At 43.4% G+C, this 18475-nt stretch overlaps 1 protein-coding gene across 1 annotated transcript in view; it reads left to right on the top strand.

Moving 5' to 3' along the window:
• Nucleotides 1–18475, top strand: part of itga9 (integrin, alpha 9) — a 410365-nt gene that overhangs the window by 250869 nt on the left and 141021 nt on the right. Inside the window, exons 19-20 of the mRNA XM_059971083.1 lie at nucleotides 6245–6331; nucleotides 7876–7955. Of these exons, the coding sequence (XP_059827066.1) occupies nucleotides 6245–6331; nucleotides 7876–7955 (167 nt within the window). The remainder of the gene's footprint in view (nucleotides 1–6244; nucleotides 6332–7875; nucleotides 7956–18475) is intronic.

Genomic DNA, 18475 nt, shown 5'->3' with positions numbered 1-18475 from the left:
GGTTGCAGGATTGGCATCTCAGTATTCTAGAGTTCCATTGTATTAGATGTAATGAAGCAAAAGGGATTAAAGGACGTAGGGTGGTGTTACTAGTCCGGGAAAATGCACAGCTGTACTCAGTCAGGACAGTCTGGAGAGCTCGACTAGTGAGGCATAATGGGTGGAATTGGGAGATGAGAAACATATGACCACGTTAATAGGGCTATATTACACACCACCCAACAGTCGTAAGGATTTAGAGAAACAAATTTATAGAGAGAATGCAAACTGTTGCAAGAAACATAAGGTTGTTATAGTAGGTGATTTTAACTTTCCACGTATTGATTGGGAAACTTATACTATAAAATGACTAGATGAGATAGAGTTGGTCAAATGTGGTCAGGAAAATTTCCTTCATCAATACATGGAAAAAAACATGTGATAATGGAACTGCTATTAGGGAATGAGACAGGGCAGGTGGCAGAAACTTGTGTTGAGGTGCACTTTGCATCTAGTGTCCACAATGGTATTAGTTCCAAAGTAAATATGCAAGATGATAGGTCTGATCTGCAGATTGAGATTCTAAGTTGGGGAAAGGCCAATTTTGATGGTATCAGAAATTATCTGTCAAGTACGGATTGGGAGGGGCTGTTTTCTGACAAAGATGTACTTGGAAAGTGAGATGTCTTCAAATATGAAATTTTGAAAGAACAAAGTTTGTATTATATGCCTGTCAGAATAAATGATAAAGATAACAAGTGTAGGGAACCTTAGTTTTCAAGAGATATTGAGGCCCTGATTGAGAAAAAAGGAGCTGCATAGCAGAAATTGGCAAGTAAGAACAAATGAAGTTTTTATGGAATACAAGAAATGCAAAAGTACACTTAAGAAAGAAATCGGGAGGGCTAAAAGAAGGTGTGGAGTTGTTCTAGCAGACAAGGTGAAGGAGAATCCTAAGGGATTCTACTGTTATGATGAGAGCAAAAAGGACAAAATTGGTCCTCCGGAAGACATGAATGGTAATCCATGCGTGTGGCCAAAAAAGATGGGGGAGATGTTAATTGAATTATTTGCATCTGTATTTACCCAGGAGACAAATATAGAAGTGAGGCAAAGTGGCACCAACTTCATGGAACCTATATAGATTACAGAGGAAGAGGTGTTTGCTACTCTGAGGCAGATCAGGGTGGATAAATCCCCAGGGCCTGACAGGGTGTTCCCTTGGACCCATGGGAGGCAAGTACAGAAAGTGCTGGGGCCACGTCAGAGATATTTAAAACATCCTTCACGGCGGGTAAAGTAGCAGAGGATTGGAGGATGGCCAATGTTATTCCGCTGTTTAAAAAAGGCTCTAAACTGAAACCAGGAAATTATAGGCTGGTGACTCTGACATCAGTACGTAGTGAGAATGTTATTGGAAGGTATGCAAAGGAACCAGATATATAAGTATTTGGATAGACAGGGACTGATTAAGGATAGTAAGCATGGCTTTGTATATGGTAGATAGAATTTTTCAAGTAAGTTACCAGGAAAGTGGATGAAAGCAAAGCAGTGGATGTTGTCTACATGGACTTTAGAAAGGCATTTACATGTTCAGCACAGCATTGTGGGTCCGACTTGGGAGGCTGCTCAAGAAGATTCAGTTGCTCAACATTCAGGATGAGGTGGTAAATTGGATTAGACGTTGGCTTTGTGGGAGAAGCCAGAGAGTGGTAGTAGGTGGTTGCCTCTCTGAGTGGAGGCCTGTGACTAGTGGAGTGCCGCAGGGATCGGTGCTGGGTCCATCGTTGTTTCTCATTTATATTAAAGATCTGGATGATAATGTGGTTAACTGGATCAGCAAATTTGCGGATGACACCAAGGTTGGGGGTGTAGTGGATGGTGAGGAAGGCTATCATGGCCTGCTGGAAAAAAGGGCTGAAAAATAGCAGATGGAATTCAATACAGCCAAGTGCAAGGTTTTGCACTTTGGTAGGACCCTGGGAATGATAGGGCACTACAGAGTGTGGTTGAACAAAGGGATCTGGGAATACAGGTCTATAATTCATTGAAAGTGGTGTCACAGGTAGAAAGGGGTGTAAAGAAAGCTTTTGGCACACTGGTCTTCATAAATTAATGTATTGAGTACAGAAGATAGGAAGTTATGTTGAAGTTGTATCTTCTTCGGCTGTCCATCGATTTCGATGTTCACTGAGACCTGGGCAGGGTTGTGAAATGTCACAGAGTCACAGAGAAGTATAGCCAAGTATTTGTGTGGTTAAGTGCCTTGCTCAAGGACACAACACGCTGCCTCAGCTGAGGCTCAAACTAGCGACCTTTAGATCACTGGACCAACACCTTAGCCACTTGGCCACGCGCCAACACAAAGTTGTACAAAACCTAATTTGCAGTATTATGTGCAGCTTTGGTCACCTACCTATAGGACAGATGTGAGCAAGTTTGAAAGAGTGCAGAGAAAATTTACAAGGATGTTGCTGGATCTGGAGAACTTGGGCTGTGAGGAAGGATTGAATAGGTTAGGTCTGTATAGTTTAGAACGTAGAGGATTTTGAGATTTGATAGAAGTATACAAAATTATGAGGGGTAAATGCAAGCAGGCTGTTTCCACTGAGGAGGGTGGAACTAAAACTAGAGGTCGTGGGTTAAGGGTGAAAGCGGAGAAGTTTTAAGGGAGCATGAAGGGAAACTTCTTCACTCAGAGGGTCGTGAGAGTGTGGAATGATCTTCCAGCATAAGTGGTGCATGTGATTTCAAAGTTTAAGAGAATTTTCAAGAGGTACTTTAATATTAGGAATATGGAGGGCTGTGGTCCCAGTGAACGTCGATGGGAGTAGGCAGTTTTAAGTGATTTTGGCACAGACTAGATGGGCCGAAGGGCTTGTTTCTTTGTCTGTACTTCTCTATGACTCTGAAATTTCACACTCAATTAAATAGTTTTCAGGCATTGAAAACTTTGTTTGAACTTTCTGATAGTGGTTCTACTACCTGCTAAAAACTCTGAACTTTTGAGAATCATCTGATGTCCATTCCACTGTTCAAAGAAAAGAACATGTATCTTCACTGCTAGGTCTCGACCAAAAAATGTGAGCATACCTTTACCTCCTTGTGGAGCCAGGGGATCTGAGTGAGATCCAAAGTGCATACTTTCCATCAGTATTCAACAGGGTGGAAGCTGAAGATTTAAGAGAGGGGTATGTTGATATTCTTGAACACCCATGTGTCAAGCAGGAAGAAGTGCTAGAAATACTGGAGTGCATTACAGTGGATAAATTCCCAATGATGGACAGGATTTTAAGGGATCCCAAGTGGACACCATCTTCCTAACTGATCTCTGGAACATCTGGACAGTAAAGACAGCTCAGCGAAATTACTGTTTATTGTGTACAGTCTGCCTTCAATTCCAAGCAAACTCTGGACCCAGGGAGTCAAGTTGCATGCTCTGCAACTGGAGCCTTAACTTCCTGACCAATAATCAGTAAAGATAGCAGCACTTCCACCGCAGTTATGCTGAACAATGGTGCTCTACAAGGTCACATCCACCAGCTACCTAGCTACCCCTTGTACACTGATGTACGTGTGGCCAGATCCTGCACGGACTCCACACAGTATATACGTTTTCAGACGATACCACCATAGTGGCCATATCTCAGCAATGAAAGGGGTTACAGAAAGGAGATCGGGAGCTGAGTAACGCGGTGACACGACAGCAGCCTTTCCCTCATCAGAGTCAGCAGAACAAAAGAGCCGGTATTGTTTTAGAAAGGGAGGTGGTGCACATGCTAGTGTAAACATCAGCGATGTAGAGGGTGAAAAGGTTAAGAGCTTCAAGTTCCTAGGTGTGAACATCACCAATACCCAGTACTGGTCCAACTGCATAGCCAGGAACGCTCACCTGTCAGTGCCTGTACTTTCTCAGAAGGCTAAAGAAATTTGGCCTTTGTGAATTTTTATCAATGCACCATAGGAAGCATCCTTTCTGGATGCATAACAGCTTGGTGTGGCAACTATACAGAGTGAAGCAGATCCCACCCACCCTGAGTGTCCTACTCCGTTTTCCCATCGGGAAGAAGATACAAAAACCCGAAAGCACCAGGGTCAAGTATAGCTTCTACCCTGCTGTTATAAAACTATTACATGGTTCCCCAGCAGGATAAAGTGGATTACTGCATTGTTTGTCTCCACTGCACTTCCTCTGTAGCTGTTACAGTTCATTCTGTATTCTGTTATTGTTTTACCTTGTTCTACCTCGATGCACTGCGTAATGATCTGATCTGTATGAACGGTGTACACTGTAGCTCAGTACATGTGACAATAATATATCAAATCCAATTCCAAGATAAGTGGTTGCTGGGAATGTGATGAATATGTTCTTGTTAGCCACCGGTGGGGTACAAGGAGATTGGAAGGGAGCTTATGTTGTCTTATTCATGAAAGGGTTAAGCCCTGAGACTACAAGCTGCTGAGCTTTAATTCAGTGGTAGGAACGCCGGTGGTGAAAATTCTGTGGGACAATATTTATGTACACTTGGACAAGCAGGGACAGGTACTGCGAAGTTGGCACAGTCTTGTGTAGGGAATCGTGTCTCACGCTCCTGACTGAGGCTAGTGTCCATGATGGAACTTCTGAGTCTGCAACTTCCCGCAGCTTTTACCGATCCTGTGCCGTGGCCCCAGCCAGTTAGAACACTCTCCACTGTACGTCTGTAAAAATTTGCGAGAGACTTTGGTGACATACCAAATCTCCTCAAAATCCTAGTGAATAAGGCTGCTGTCATGCCTTCTTTGTATTTGTATCAATATGTTGGGCCCAAAATAGATCCTCAGAGATGTTGACACACAGGAACCTGAAACTCCTCACCCTTTCCATTGCTGATCCCTCAATAGTGTGTGTTCCCTCAACTTCCCCTTCCTGAAGTCCTCAATCAATTCTTTGGTCTTACTGAGGTTGAGTGGAAGGTGCTTGTTGCGATACCTCACAACCAGCTGATCTATCCTGTATCCTATATGTCTCCTCGTCACCTTCTGAAATTCTGCCAATAATAGTTTTGTCATCAGCAAATTTATGCTTGAGGTGTGCCGATCCACACAGACACGGGTGTAAGGAGCTTAGAACATTGAGCTGAGCATGCATCCTTGAGGTTGCATCCACTGAGGTGCACCCAGAGTTGATTGCCAGCAAGGAGGAAATGAGTGTAGATGTACAAGGCTGGTATGGATGAGGTGGCCTGTAGTGGGCCATATTTTGTACCTTTCTCTGATTCCTCACCTGCCCAGCCCCTATCTCAGGAATTTCCTTCCTAAACTTCCCCACTTCTCGATGTACCTTTCCTTCCTCAAGATGCTTCTTTAACCAAATTTTCTGTCTTCTGCAAATGTCAAATAATTTTTCAGATATTTCCTTTAAATGCTATAGAAGGTGAGAGGCACTGTATAAATGAAAGTTGTTGATTCAGCTGCCTGCGCTCTGTGATTATTTGTTCTTAATTTCAACATGAGCTGAACTACTTGGAGGCACCAGTGAATATTCTGTTGGCTTGAGATCCAAATTCATTTTCAGATCTTTATTTGTTGCGGGTACTTTGAAACATCAAACCATACTGTGAAATGTGTTGCTTTGTGTGAATGCCTAGCACAGCCTGAGAATTGTGCTGGGGGTAAGTTGCAAGGGTCGCCACGCTTGTGGCATTGACATAGCATGCCCACAACATTGTTAACCCTAACCTGTACGTCTTTGGAATGTGGAGTGAAACCGGAGCACCTGGAGGAAACCCACGTGGTTACTGGCAGAACATACAAACTCCTTACAGATTGCGGCAAGAGTTGTATCTGGACTGGTAATCGCTAGTGCTGTAAAGTGCTTGCGCTAACATGTCACCCCAATTCAAAGCTGAAGTGAGCAGAACTGTCTACAACTATATGACACAAGTGATAAAGTAGAAAGACTATTGTGTTTTGAAACACGTCAGTTCCTCATAACTGAGAATTTAAAGCTGAGACTGCGGCATTAACAAATGTTCTGAGAACTGGACTGAGGTGTTCTCCAGAATGTTTTCACAAGCTTTAATTAAAAGGTGATTGACTTGTTTTTAACTTTAAAATGCTCTGAAATCTGCTATGTTTCCTATAGACTTTTAATCACTATGGGGTCTGCATGGTGTGGCACTATCATGAGCAGGTGAAGAGAGAGCTGATATCCTACTCCCTTTATTGACTATTGTTTGGAACCATGATTAACAGATTTTTACCCTTTCCATTATCACTTCAGGAAGAAAGAGGCACTAACTGTGAGCTGGTGGAGTCAGACTTCCTGAAATGCAGTGTGGGATTTCCTTTCATGAGACGACATTCTAAGGTAAGAGTGCTGACTCGTGTTATGCTTACAACCAGATGCTGCAGTAATAGCATGTTTTGATTAATATCAATAGGATTGGCCTATAATCATTGTCCTTGTGTGGGATTTCCTTTAGTTCTATATTGCTCTCAGCAGTTTCATTTTCAGAAGATTAACTCTGTCTTGGGGTTCTTTTCTGTGTTCTTTTTGATCACTTTAAACTGTATTCCAATTCTGTCTGTCCAGTCCAACCATTTGGACATCATAGCAAGAACTCATAACAGAGCAGCTAGCTACCTTAGCTGTGAAAGAGAGATCCACTAGGTTTTTCACTGCAGCGGAAAGGAAAGCTGTAGACAAAGCTGTAGGAAAGCTGGTGTTACTGACACCAGCCTACCTGCCATCAAGGACATGTGTACAGAAAGGTGCTGGAAAAGGGTCAGTAGCATCATGAAGGATCCCACTCACCCTGCTCGTGGACTGTTTGTCCCCCTCCCTTCAGGGAGGAGGCAACATAGCATCCATGGCAGGAACCGCAAGTCAAGAAACAGTCACTTTCCCAAACCGTAATGCTGATCAAAACCTCCACCCACTAATCCACCCCCAACCGCCACTATTTTATCACTGGCAGTCAGAGTCGCCTTCTGTACAGACACTCCTGTGCCTATCATCACGTTATGGACATACAATCAGTTTATGTATGTAGTTAATTATCTTGTGTGTTCTTTATCTTTGAGTGTTTTTTGTACTGCATTGGATCCAGAGTAACAATTATATTTTTCTGCTTTGCACTTGTGTACTGAAAATAACATTAAAAGGTCTTGAAGGCTTTTGTTCTTGCGTGGCTTGTATGAGTCATGACATGGCACATCCATTAAAACATTGAAAAACACAAAGTATACTGCAGATGCTGGGGTCAAAGCAACACATACAATAAGCTAGAGGAACTCAGCAGGTCGGGCAGCATCTGTGGAAAAGAATAGTCGATGTTTTGGGCCGAGACCTTCCGAGTCCTGACGAAGGGTCTCGGCCCGAAACGTTGACTGTTCTTTTCCACAGATGCTGCCGGACCTTCTGAGTTCCTCCATTAAAACATTCAAAAGCTTGGTTGTAGTCTGTTAGACTAGAAGATGAATCAGTCTTCCAAGGGAAAGCTTTGAAAAGTTTCCCTGATTGTTCCAAACTCCATAATACTTATCTTCACTTCTACATTCATTGCTCAGAGCTGAAGCACTGGTTTCCACACTCAGCTTCGTAGGCAGTTCCTTAGTGTTCTGAAAGACTTGGTGGTTTTGTGGATTCCGAGGTGACAGATGGGACCAATGTGAGATCTACAAGCTCTTCTGTAGATGGAGTGGGCATTAGTGGCTCACTTAAGTTCTTGGTGCTAACTGGATCATGACAATATCTTATTGCTGGTCCTTCCTTGTAGTACATCGGTAGAGGTGATGAAATGTGCTATTCCTGACCTCTAGTTGCATTTGCACTCTGGAGGATCAATGCTGTTGTATATACTCCTTTCTGAGTTCATGCACTTATCCTCAAATCTTTCTTTTTACCTGCAGTATGAATTCAGCGTGATTTTTGATACAAGTCACCTTTATGGAGAGCAGGAGAATTTGGAATTCATAGTCACAACACAGAGGTAAAGCTCATGTATAGTCTAGGGTGACCTGGGTTTATTCTTTAGCTATTAATGATATTTAAGATGGTATGTTTAAAATTGATGATACAGATTTGAAATATTTTTTGATGTGAAACTACTTGACTTGACTAATGCTGTTACATCAATAATGATAACAATGCATTGCGACTTTGCATCAAAGATTCAGGTTTTGACTAATATGGTCTGACTAGTGTTTATAAATGGCTGAAGGACGAATTTTACAGAATGCAATTGGTGCAGTTTTGCAGCCGACTACTTGATGGTCTGTAAAATCATTCACTCTTTTGAAATATTCATTCTGTGTTGCATTAACATGAGCGTGAAGCTGAACCCATGAACACGTACAACCTTTGTGACAAAATACTCCAAACACAGGCTAAAATGGAATTTCCAAGACTGAGGATATGTCCACGCTAGACCGAATAAATCCATAACCGAAGCTTTTTCTCTTCATTTTGACCTTCCGTCCACACTGAAACGGTGTTTTCCTCCCCCGAAAACAAAACTTTTCTAAAACACCCTCCAGAGTGTGTAAACTTGAAAATGCCGAATGGGCAGAGTAATGTGGACAGGGTAACTGGAGATTTCTAAAAAACGATGTCATGTCGTGCCGGAACAACCTAACAGTTTCAGAACAGATAGCAACAAGATTGAAGCCAGAAGAGTTAGAAATGTACTCACCAAATACTTTGACCCATAACTTACTGAATAAATAAGTATTCTCACTTTGTCCTGTTCTCTGTCCTTGCTTGTATGAAGGTGGTTTATCTATTTATGCAAGTACTTCTCTGACAATAGATGTGTAACAGCCTAATGTAACATTGTATGGAAATACAAGATAATGAAATAAATAAATAAGCAGTTGAAAGAATGGAGGAAAGTCGACAGATGTAAGCTGAAATTTAAAAAAAAATTTCATGAACCAAGTTTGACAGAAAGAACATTCCATATTTACTTACAATAGTTTCAATACTTTCAGTGCTTGAATGCTTAACTAGAATTAACAATTATAATGTTATAAAGGCAGTGACCCAGCTCATTTAATTTTTACAAATTGGATTTGTACTGGGCAACCGTGCACAGAAACTTTGCAATGATAAGTGGTTGTCACTGGGTGAAGCAGATAAACTAAACATTTAAAACAACCTGAAATTTGTACTCTTCACAGACACCCACAAAATGAGATCCCATAGAATGAATGATAGAACATTGAAGTCCCCAAGCTCCTCCCACACCGTCTGCACTAGCAGCAGCAAAAGCATTGACCCCCCCCCACTCACGCCAGCAGAAGCTGCAACCTCCCCCCCACACTATGCAAGCAACAGCAAAAGCCCAAAGAGACCTTGATTCAGCATCCATCAAAACTACAGTCCATAATCCAGCACTAAGAATCCCAGAGACGCTAGCGATGGAGAGAGAAGTCACTCCTGCAACAAAGAGAACGGAGACCAGCAACTCACTATTCAAATGTTAGTCTTCTGCGTCGCTTCTCCAAGCCCCCATCTCAAGGACCAGCAGACTCTCACTCTCCATCAGAAGAGAGAAAGAGAGGAGGATTGCTCATGTATAAGGACCTTCTTCCGATAGGAGCTGGTGACCAGCAAAAACGCCAGAGTTGTCTCGATGTTACAGTCTCCCAAGAAACTTCAGTCTACAAAATCGGTGAGGAGCCATGTGTTTTATGGGGCTGCTGCCTGAGGGTGCACGCCTTCCAAGCTGCTCCTGGAGACAGCGAAGCGCTAGGCTGCACAGCGGGTCTGAAAACCCACTGCATTGCAAAGAATCGGAGTTTGAACTGTAGATCACGGACTCTGATAGAACCCCAACAACATTGAAAAGAAAGAAAAGACGTAGGAGAGGAGGAATAAGTTGTCCTGTGGACGAACTGGATAAAGTTGCCAAGCTCTGCAAAAGCCGCTGGCGCTACCTTTCCGCAATGCTCAGCTGTTGAAGCTCAGCTGTGATACCAGGAGGGATTTTTCACAGAGGGAATGTATTCTTCTGCAGCCACGAGGAAGAACAAAATGGATGAGGAAGAGATCAGTGGTGGAAGTGGTGTTCTTGGGAGTTTGATGAAGGGCTTGGATTTTGAAGCTTTTTTAAAAAATGGACATAAGTAAGATAAAAAACACAAGCTGAAGGATGAACACAGTGTTTTGAAATACACAGAGAAATTGTGGTATTCTCAAAGAAGTGAACTGGGGCAGTGAGGGAAAGTGACATGAGTTTTGTTAAAGATTAAGGATGGCATCAATCCCATCCATTGATATTCCGTAAAGATGGTGTTAGCCTTACCAGTCACCGATATAGAGATTAAAGAGATTAGCTTTATTTGTCACATGTACCTCAAAATGGTTGTTGTGACACGTCTAGTGTGATATATGGTAGGTAGTTCTTGTTGCTGTCACTTTCAGCTTCCACCACTGGCTAGCAGTCTTTCGAAAAGGAGAGCTGAATATGTAAGTCTCTCTCTGCCAGTACACAGCCTCTCCCACTGCAAGCCTCGTGTAGTGGCTCCTCGCTGGCGACACATGGAAACTGAACTCATTTCAGACGGGCTGAACTTCAGAAGACAGGGCGGAGTCTGGCCCCTGCACATGTAGCATGCAGGCCTACCGGTGTGTGGACACGCCCTAGTGCTTGTGAACCAGATCCCCAGCTATGGGTAAATAGCCCCACTGCCATGTTGGCAGCTTCGGGAAAGACAAAGGTTACAGGAGTAAATCCAAACAGCAAATCCGCAGTGGAGCCCCAAGGCAGCTGGACGTCATTCAGCATCCTTCTGGCAGCTCCTGCAGCTAAGCTGGTGCAAGACATATTGCTTCATAAGCTTTCCTTTGGACTACAGTGGTGAGGCTGAGAGGGGGATCTTGACGACTGGGTCTCAGGATCTCCATACCTTCTGCCCAGGCTTGTGATGATGAACTTCAGGAAAGACAGAAGCCAACCAACCAACATCAAAGCATTGAGACATACAATGAAATATGCTGTCTGTGGCAAGTCAGCGAGGATTGTGCTGGGTGGCCCACAAGCCTTCCGCCCAACCTCACGGATGGTGGCGCGTCCAGATGCAGCGGTCACTCCAGCTCCAACTAAAGGTGCAATCGTTTGTCCTTTACAGCCTTGTTACGATTGTAAGAAACTGTTGGATACCAAGTACTGTGAGTCTACCTCACGGGCGAGTTGTTGGATAGCAGATGAGCTCCGCAGTGTGGGTTTATTGCCCACTGTGATGTTGCCTGCTGCAGCCACCCAGGGAAGATGTCGTTGGAAGCAGTGCGCAAGGAAGCAAAAGGAAGGGAAGTGTACTGGTGTTGGTGTAAAATTATAGGTGGAACCCTTCAGGCCAGCTTCTTCATAGCTTCTGTTTTCAGGATTTCGATCACTAGAAAGCTGTTAGATTATCTACATCTGAGGCTGAATCATTGTGAGATGAAGGACTGCTGTGTCCTGTTTCTGATGGAAACATGGCTCCAGGATGCCATCCCTGAAGCAGCCATCGAGCCAGAGGGTTTCATCTCTTTTCATGCTGACAGAATTCCCATGATTTCTAGCAAGATGTACGGTGGATGTTTATCTACTGGTGTGACCGCTTTGGTGGTGACGGCCCGCTGTGTGCCTATGGTAGAGTACAGGTCTACACCAAGGGAGTTCACTGCTATTGTGATTGTGGCTGTATACATCACCACCCACCCACCCCCACTAGCACTGGGCAGGCGCTGCGTGATCTCTTGCAAACCATACAATGTAGATAGTTCTTTTATTGTTGCTGGTGACTTTGAACACGCTAGCTGAAAAGCAAACGGAAAAATCAGCAGTTGCTGGAAATCCAAGTAACACACACAAAATGCTTGAGGAACTCAGCAGGCCAGGCAGCATCTAGGAAAGGAGTACAGTCAGTGTTTCAGGCTGAAACCCTTTGGCAGGACTGGAGAAAAAAAACTGAGGAGTACTTTTGAAAAGTGGGGTGAGGGAAGAGAGAAACACAAGGTGATAGGTGAAACCAGGAAGGGGAGGAATGAAGTAAAGATCTGTGAAGGTGATTAGTGAAAGAGACCGAAAGCTATGGAAAAAAAAGGGGGGAGAAGCATCAGAGGGAGGGGATGGGTGGGCAAGGAGATGAGGTGAGAGAGGGAAAATGGAGAAGGGAGGGTGGAAGCATTACTGGAAGTCTGAAACATCAATGTTGATGCCATTAGGTTGGAGGCTACCCAAATGGAATAAAAGGTGTTGTTCCTCCAACCTGTGTGTGGCCTCCCAGGGAGATGCGGCTTTTTCTGACGGATAGAGCATAGGTGCTCAGTGAAGAGGTCTCCCAATCTATGTCAGGTCTCACCGATATTCAGGAGGCCACACTGGGAGCACTAATCATAGTATATAACCCCAACTGACTCTCAGGTGAGATGTTGCCTCACCTGGAAGGACTGTGTAGGGCCCTGAATGCAAGGATAAGTTCCAGGAGGGAGATCAATGGGGAGGAACGAATGGAGAAGGGAGTCGCATGGGGAGCATTGTGTGCTGGATGCAGAGGCTGGTGGGTGAGGACAAGGGTGGCAGGAAGATGGGGTAAAAGCAGACATGTGTGAAATGGAAGAGATGCCTTTGAGGGCAGCGATGATGGTGGAAGAGGAGAAGCCCCTTTCTTTGAAAAAGGAGGACATCTCCTTCATTGAAGAATGAAAAGCCTCATCCTGAGAGCAGATGCAGCAGAGATGGAGGAGTTGAGAGAAGGGATGGCGTTTTTACAAGTAGGGTGGGATGAGGTGTAGTCCAGGTAGCTCTGAGAGCCTGTAGGTTTGTAATAGACTTCGGTGGATAAGGTGTCTCAGGAGATAGGGTTAGTGAGATTGAGAAAGGGGAGGGAGGTGTCGGAAATGGATCAGGTAAATTTGAGGGGAGTGTGGAAGTTGAAGAAATTGATGAGTTCAGCCAATGCAGTCGTCGATGTAGCATAGCAAAAGTGTGGAACGGTCACCAGTGTAGGCTTGGAACCTAGACTGTTCTACGTACCAGACAAACAGGCAGGCATAGCTGGGACCCAGTCCTGCCTATCAGTGTGTTGACTTTGCTACCAGATGTGAGAGCACATTAAGCCTGGTTTATTCCAACATCTCTGTTTCATGCAAAGCTGTTCCTTATCCCTGCCCCCACATCAGATTCACTGACCACTTATCTGTTGTGATAATTCCTGCCTATCAATCACTGATTACACATGTTAAACCAGTTCAAAGGGTGTTAAAGATCTGGCCAGAATGAGCTGCCTCAGCATTCAGGATTGTTTTAAAAACACGGACTGGAGTATGTTCAGAAAGGTGACTACCTACAACCATCACATTGATATCGATGAATGTGGGAGATCTGTGACTGGCTACATAGAGAAGTGCATTGAGGATGTTACTGTTATTAAACACATCTACATGAGGGCACATGAGAACTCATGGCTGACAGCTGAGGTCCGAGCATGGCTGAGAGATAGGAATGCTGCCTTCAGAATCAGAATCAGGTTTATTATCACTGGCATGTGACGTGAAGTTTGTTCACTTAGCAGCAGCAGTTCAATGCAATACATACTCTAGCAGACAGAGAAAAATAATAATACAGTAATAATAAATAAACAAGTAAATCAATTACGTATATTGAATAGATTTTTTGAAGAAGTACAAAAACAGAAATATTTTATATTTTTTAAAAAAAGTGAGGTAGGTCCAATGATTCTGTGTCTGTTTTGGAATCGGATGGCGGAGGGGAAGAAGCTGTTCTTGAATCGCTGAGTGTGTGTCTTCAAGGCTTCTGTACGTCCTACTTGATGGTAATGGTGAGAAAAGGGATTTGCCCTGGGTGCTGGAGGTCCTTAATAATGGACACTGCCTTTCTGAGACATTACTCTTTGAAGATGTCCTGGGTACTTTGCAGGCTAGTATCCAAGATTGAACTGACTAGATTTACAACCTTCTGCAGCTTCTTTTGGCCTTGTGGAGTAGCCCCTCCATACCAGACAGTGATGCAGCCTATCAGAATGCTCTCCATGGTACAACCATAGAAGTTTTTGAGTGTATTTGTTGACAGGCCAAATCTTTTCAAACTAATAAAGTATAGCCGCTGTCTTACTTTCTTTATAAATACAGTGATATGTTGGGAGCAGGTTAGGTCTCAGAGATCTTGACACCCAGGAACTTGAAGCTGCTCACTCTCTCTGCTTCTGATCCCTCTGAGGATTGGCATGTGCTCCTTCATTTTACCCTTCCTGAAGTCCACAATCAGCTCTTTTGTCTTACGTTGAGTGCCAGGTTGTTGCTGCGGCACCACTCCACTAGTTGGCATATCTCACTCCTGTACGTCCTCTCGTCATCACCTGAGATTCTACCAACGATGGTTGAATCATCAGCAAATTTATAGATGTTATTTGAGCTGTGCCTAGTCACACAGTCATGTATATAGAGAGTAGAGCAGTGGGCTAAGCACACACCCCTGAGGTGCACCAGTATTAACCGTCAGTGAGGAGGGTATGTTACCACCAATCCGTACAGACTGTGATCTTCCAGTTAGGAAGTCAAAGATCCAATTGAAGAGGGAGGTGCAGAGGCACAGGTTCTGCAACTTCTCGATCAGGATTGTGGGAATGATGGTATTAAATTCTGAACTATAGTCAATGATAGGTGTTTGTGTTGTCCAGGTGGTCTAAAGCCATGTGCAGAGCCATTGAGATTGCATCTGCCATTATTATGGCGATAGGCAAATTGCAGTGGGTCCAGGTCCTTGCCGAGGCAGGAGTTCAGTCTAGTCATGACCCACCTCTCAAGCGTTCCATCACTGTTGATGTGAGTGCTACCAGGTGATAGTCATTAAGGCAGCTCACATTATTCTTCTTAGGCATTGGTATAATTGTTGCCTTTTTGAAGCAAGTGGGAATTTCTGATTGTAGCAGTGAGAGGTTGAAAATGTCCTTTAATATTCATGCTAGTTGGTTGGCGCAGGTTTTCAGAGAACTACCAGGTACTCCATCAGGACCTTCCACCTTGCAAGGGTTCACTCCCTTTAAAGACAGCCTTACATCAGCCTCTGAGACGGAGATCACAGGGTCATCAGGTGCAGCAGGGATCTTCACAGCTGTAGTTGTATTCTCCCTTTCAAAGTGTGCATAGAAGGCATTGAGTTCATCTGGTAGTGAAGTATCACTGCCATTCATGCTATTGGGTTTTGCTTTGTAGGAAGTAATGTCTTACAGACCTTGCCAGAATTGCTGTGCATCCATTGTCGCCTCCAACCTCATTTGAAATTGTCTCTTCGCCCTTGAAATAGCCCTCCGCAAATCATACCTGGTGTTCTGGTACAGACCTGGCTCGCCAGACTTGAAAGCCAAGATCTAGCCTTCAGTAGACGACATACCTCCTGGTTCATCCTTGGCTTTTCAGATCTCAGGTCAGCAAAAGTGGTGCTTTCCTGCATAATCAGGAAGGCAAAATAGGAATTATTCACAGAGAATATACAGCCATTTCTGTGACACCAGAGATAAGAGAATGATGTGGCAGGGCAACAGTGATGCATCTCTTCCAGATAAGCTGAATGTCTTTCACACTTGTTTAATGCACAGAACAATGTGCTGGTGAGGAAAGTCCCTTTCAGGTACTCTGTCTGGCCACAGTTGATGTGAGGAAGACTTGAGCCAGGGTCAACCCATTAAAGCTACAGAGCCTGATAATATACCTGGTCGTGTGCAACCCAGTTATCTCAGGTTTTACAGACATCATCAACATCTCTGGAACATCCACTGTCCCCACAGGCTTTGAGCTGGTCCTCATCATCACAATATCCAACAAGATGACAGTAACCTGTCTCATTGACTACTGCCCAGTGGAACTCACCTCAACAGTAGTGAAGTGCTTTGAATGGCTGGTTATGAATTGTATTAAATCCCATCTTCCTGCTACATTGAACCATTTCCAGTTTGCGTATCACTCAAATCCATCCACTGATGATGCCATCGTCTCTGCAGTCCACCCCAAACTCTCCCAACTGGAAAATGGAGCCTCATATTCCAGGATGCTGTTTATTGACTTCAGCTCAACATACAATATGATCATACCTCAGAAGCTGGTGGATAAACTGTCCTTGTTGCATCTGAACACCTCTCTCTCTAACTGGATTGTAGACTTCTTGACAGGAAGGCCACAGTCATTCCACGTTGGCAGAAACACCTCCAGTTCCATCGGTTTGAGCCCATGGCTGTGTGCTAGCCAGCTATTGTCCACGTTACTGACACATGACTGTACTGCTCGATCGAGTTCTCTGATGACAGAACAGTGGTTGGCCTCATCAACAATGACGACAATATGGTGTACAGAGAGGAGGTAAGTGGCTGATAGAATGGTGTGAGCAAAACAACTCAAGTCTCAATGTGGACAAGGCCAAAGAGGTGATTATTGACCTTAGGAAGATTCAGGTTGACGACTCCTACTGAACATAAATGGATCCTCCATTGAGAGTTAGGAGCACCAAATTTCTGGGAGTACACATAACCGATAGTCTCACCTGGTCCATCAACATTACTACATTGGTCAATAAAGCACAGGAAAATCTCCACATCTGAGGAGAGTGAGGCTCCCCCTGTCCCCTCCTCTTTAACCATTTTTTGCAGTAGCACCATCGGGAGTGTCCTAACCAGCTGCATCACTGTCTGGTACAGGAATTTCAAGGCATTTGACTGCAAGTGCCTTCAAAGGATTGCATGGAATGCTGAGAGAACCACTTCTCGCATTAGAGATGTTCATGCAGGGTCCTTAGCATTTTCAATGATTCCTCCCATCTGTCCGATGAGATCTTTGATCCCCTACCATCTGGCAGGAGGTACAGTGACATTAGGACAAGAAGCTTTAGATTGGGAAACAGCTTCTTCTCTCAGACTCTGAGACTATTGAACTACCTGTCACTACCCAGATCTCGTCATGTATGAAGCACCAGACATGTTGTACTGTTTACTTTTTAACCAGTATTGAATATGCACCTCATATTTGTTAATTTATTTGTGGTAATATTAATATATGTGTTATATGTGTGGGTTACATATACTTACTGTGTTGTACACCTTGGTCCGGAGGAATGGTGTCTTGTTTGGGGTATGCACACGTACAATTGAATGGCAATAAACTTGAACTTGAAGTGTCACCATGTTTTTGGTGCCAACATCGCATGCCCACAACATTGTAGTATGGAAGGAAACCCACATAGTCACAAGGAGAAAGTACAAACTCCTTACAGGCAGCAGTGGGAATTGGACCTCTATTGCTACTGTAAAGCGATGCAATAACTGCTACACCAAGATAATTTTGTTGTACCTGGAGAAGATATCATATTGTGTCATATAGGGAATAAGACTAATTAGATGTGTTAAGTTCCCAGCCAAAATATTTATGAAAATATACTGTATGTGCTCAATTTTAACTATACCATTTATTAAACAGCTTGTAGACAACCTCAAAATCGTTACCAAACCAGAAAATGTTGGAAACACTCAGCAGTTCAGGTGGCATTTATGGAAAGATAAATAGATAATGCTTTAAGTCTGAGACCTTTCATCGGATCTCACCAAGGATTTACTTTGATTCATCAGTCACTAGAATCAGGATAGAATTGGACATCTACAGGTTTAATCTGTGTGCATCGACAATTGCCAAACAGCCTCTTTCTGTGTCATGTCATAATGTGTAATTAGATGGTTTCACTTAAATGTATTGATTTAAATACATTTTCAAATAAGCAGAATGTGAGTATAGGAACAGACTGAATTGGTGTTTGAAATAATGTGTGATTTAGTAAAAGATTGGTGCGCACCAGGTGATCAGTCAAAGCTAATCTACCTGAACATAAAGTTGGTACAGCTTTTACACTCTCTGTCAACAAGGTTACTAGTAAAACTAAATTTTGCTAACAAAGGCGGTGACAGGGAAACTTAATTCATATGCAGACTAGATCCTGATTACAGAATAAAATGATTATGCTAACTGTAAATCCAATTTCCTATTATAGCATAATTAGTAAAGTTACTGTAATTTGGGTGTTGTAACTACTGTGTTCCATGTCTCTACTTTTGTCTGCAGTTCCCTGATACCACATTAGCACAAACCACACACCAACTGGCAAACTATTAGCCTTCACTATTCTTTCCCCTACAACAGTGAGGAAGATAGTTGTGTAGTTAGAATGTTGAATTTAATCACAAACACAATAAAGTGTGCAGATGTTGGAAATCCAAACAATACACACAAAACATTGGAGGAACTCAGCAGGTCAGGCAGTATCTATGGAAAAGAGTAAACTGTCAAGGTCACAGACCAGGCCTGCAATATTGACTGTTTATTCTTTTCCATAGGTACTGCCTGACCTGCTGAGTTCCTTCAGCATTTTGTGTGTATTGCTTATGTTGAATTAAGGTGAACAGCATCAGACATTCAAGATTGTTTAATGCTATTTCCAATACATGTGTAAAGGAGATTGAAATAATT

Source organism: Hypanus sabinus, chromosome 1, assembly GCF_030144855.1.
Source record: "Hypanus sabinus isolate sHypSab1 chromosome 1, sHypSab1.hap1, whole genome shotgun sequence".
NCBI lineage: Eukaryota > Metazoa > Chordata > Chondrichthyes > Myliobatiformes > Dasyatidae > Hypanus > Hypanus sabinus.
This window is presented reverse-complemented; position numbering and strand designations above follow the sequence as displayed.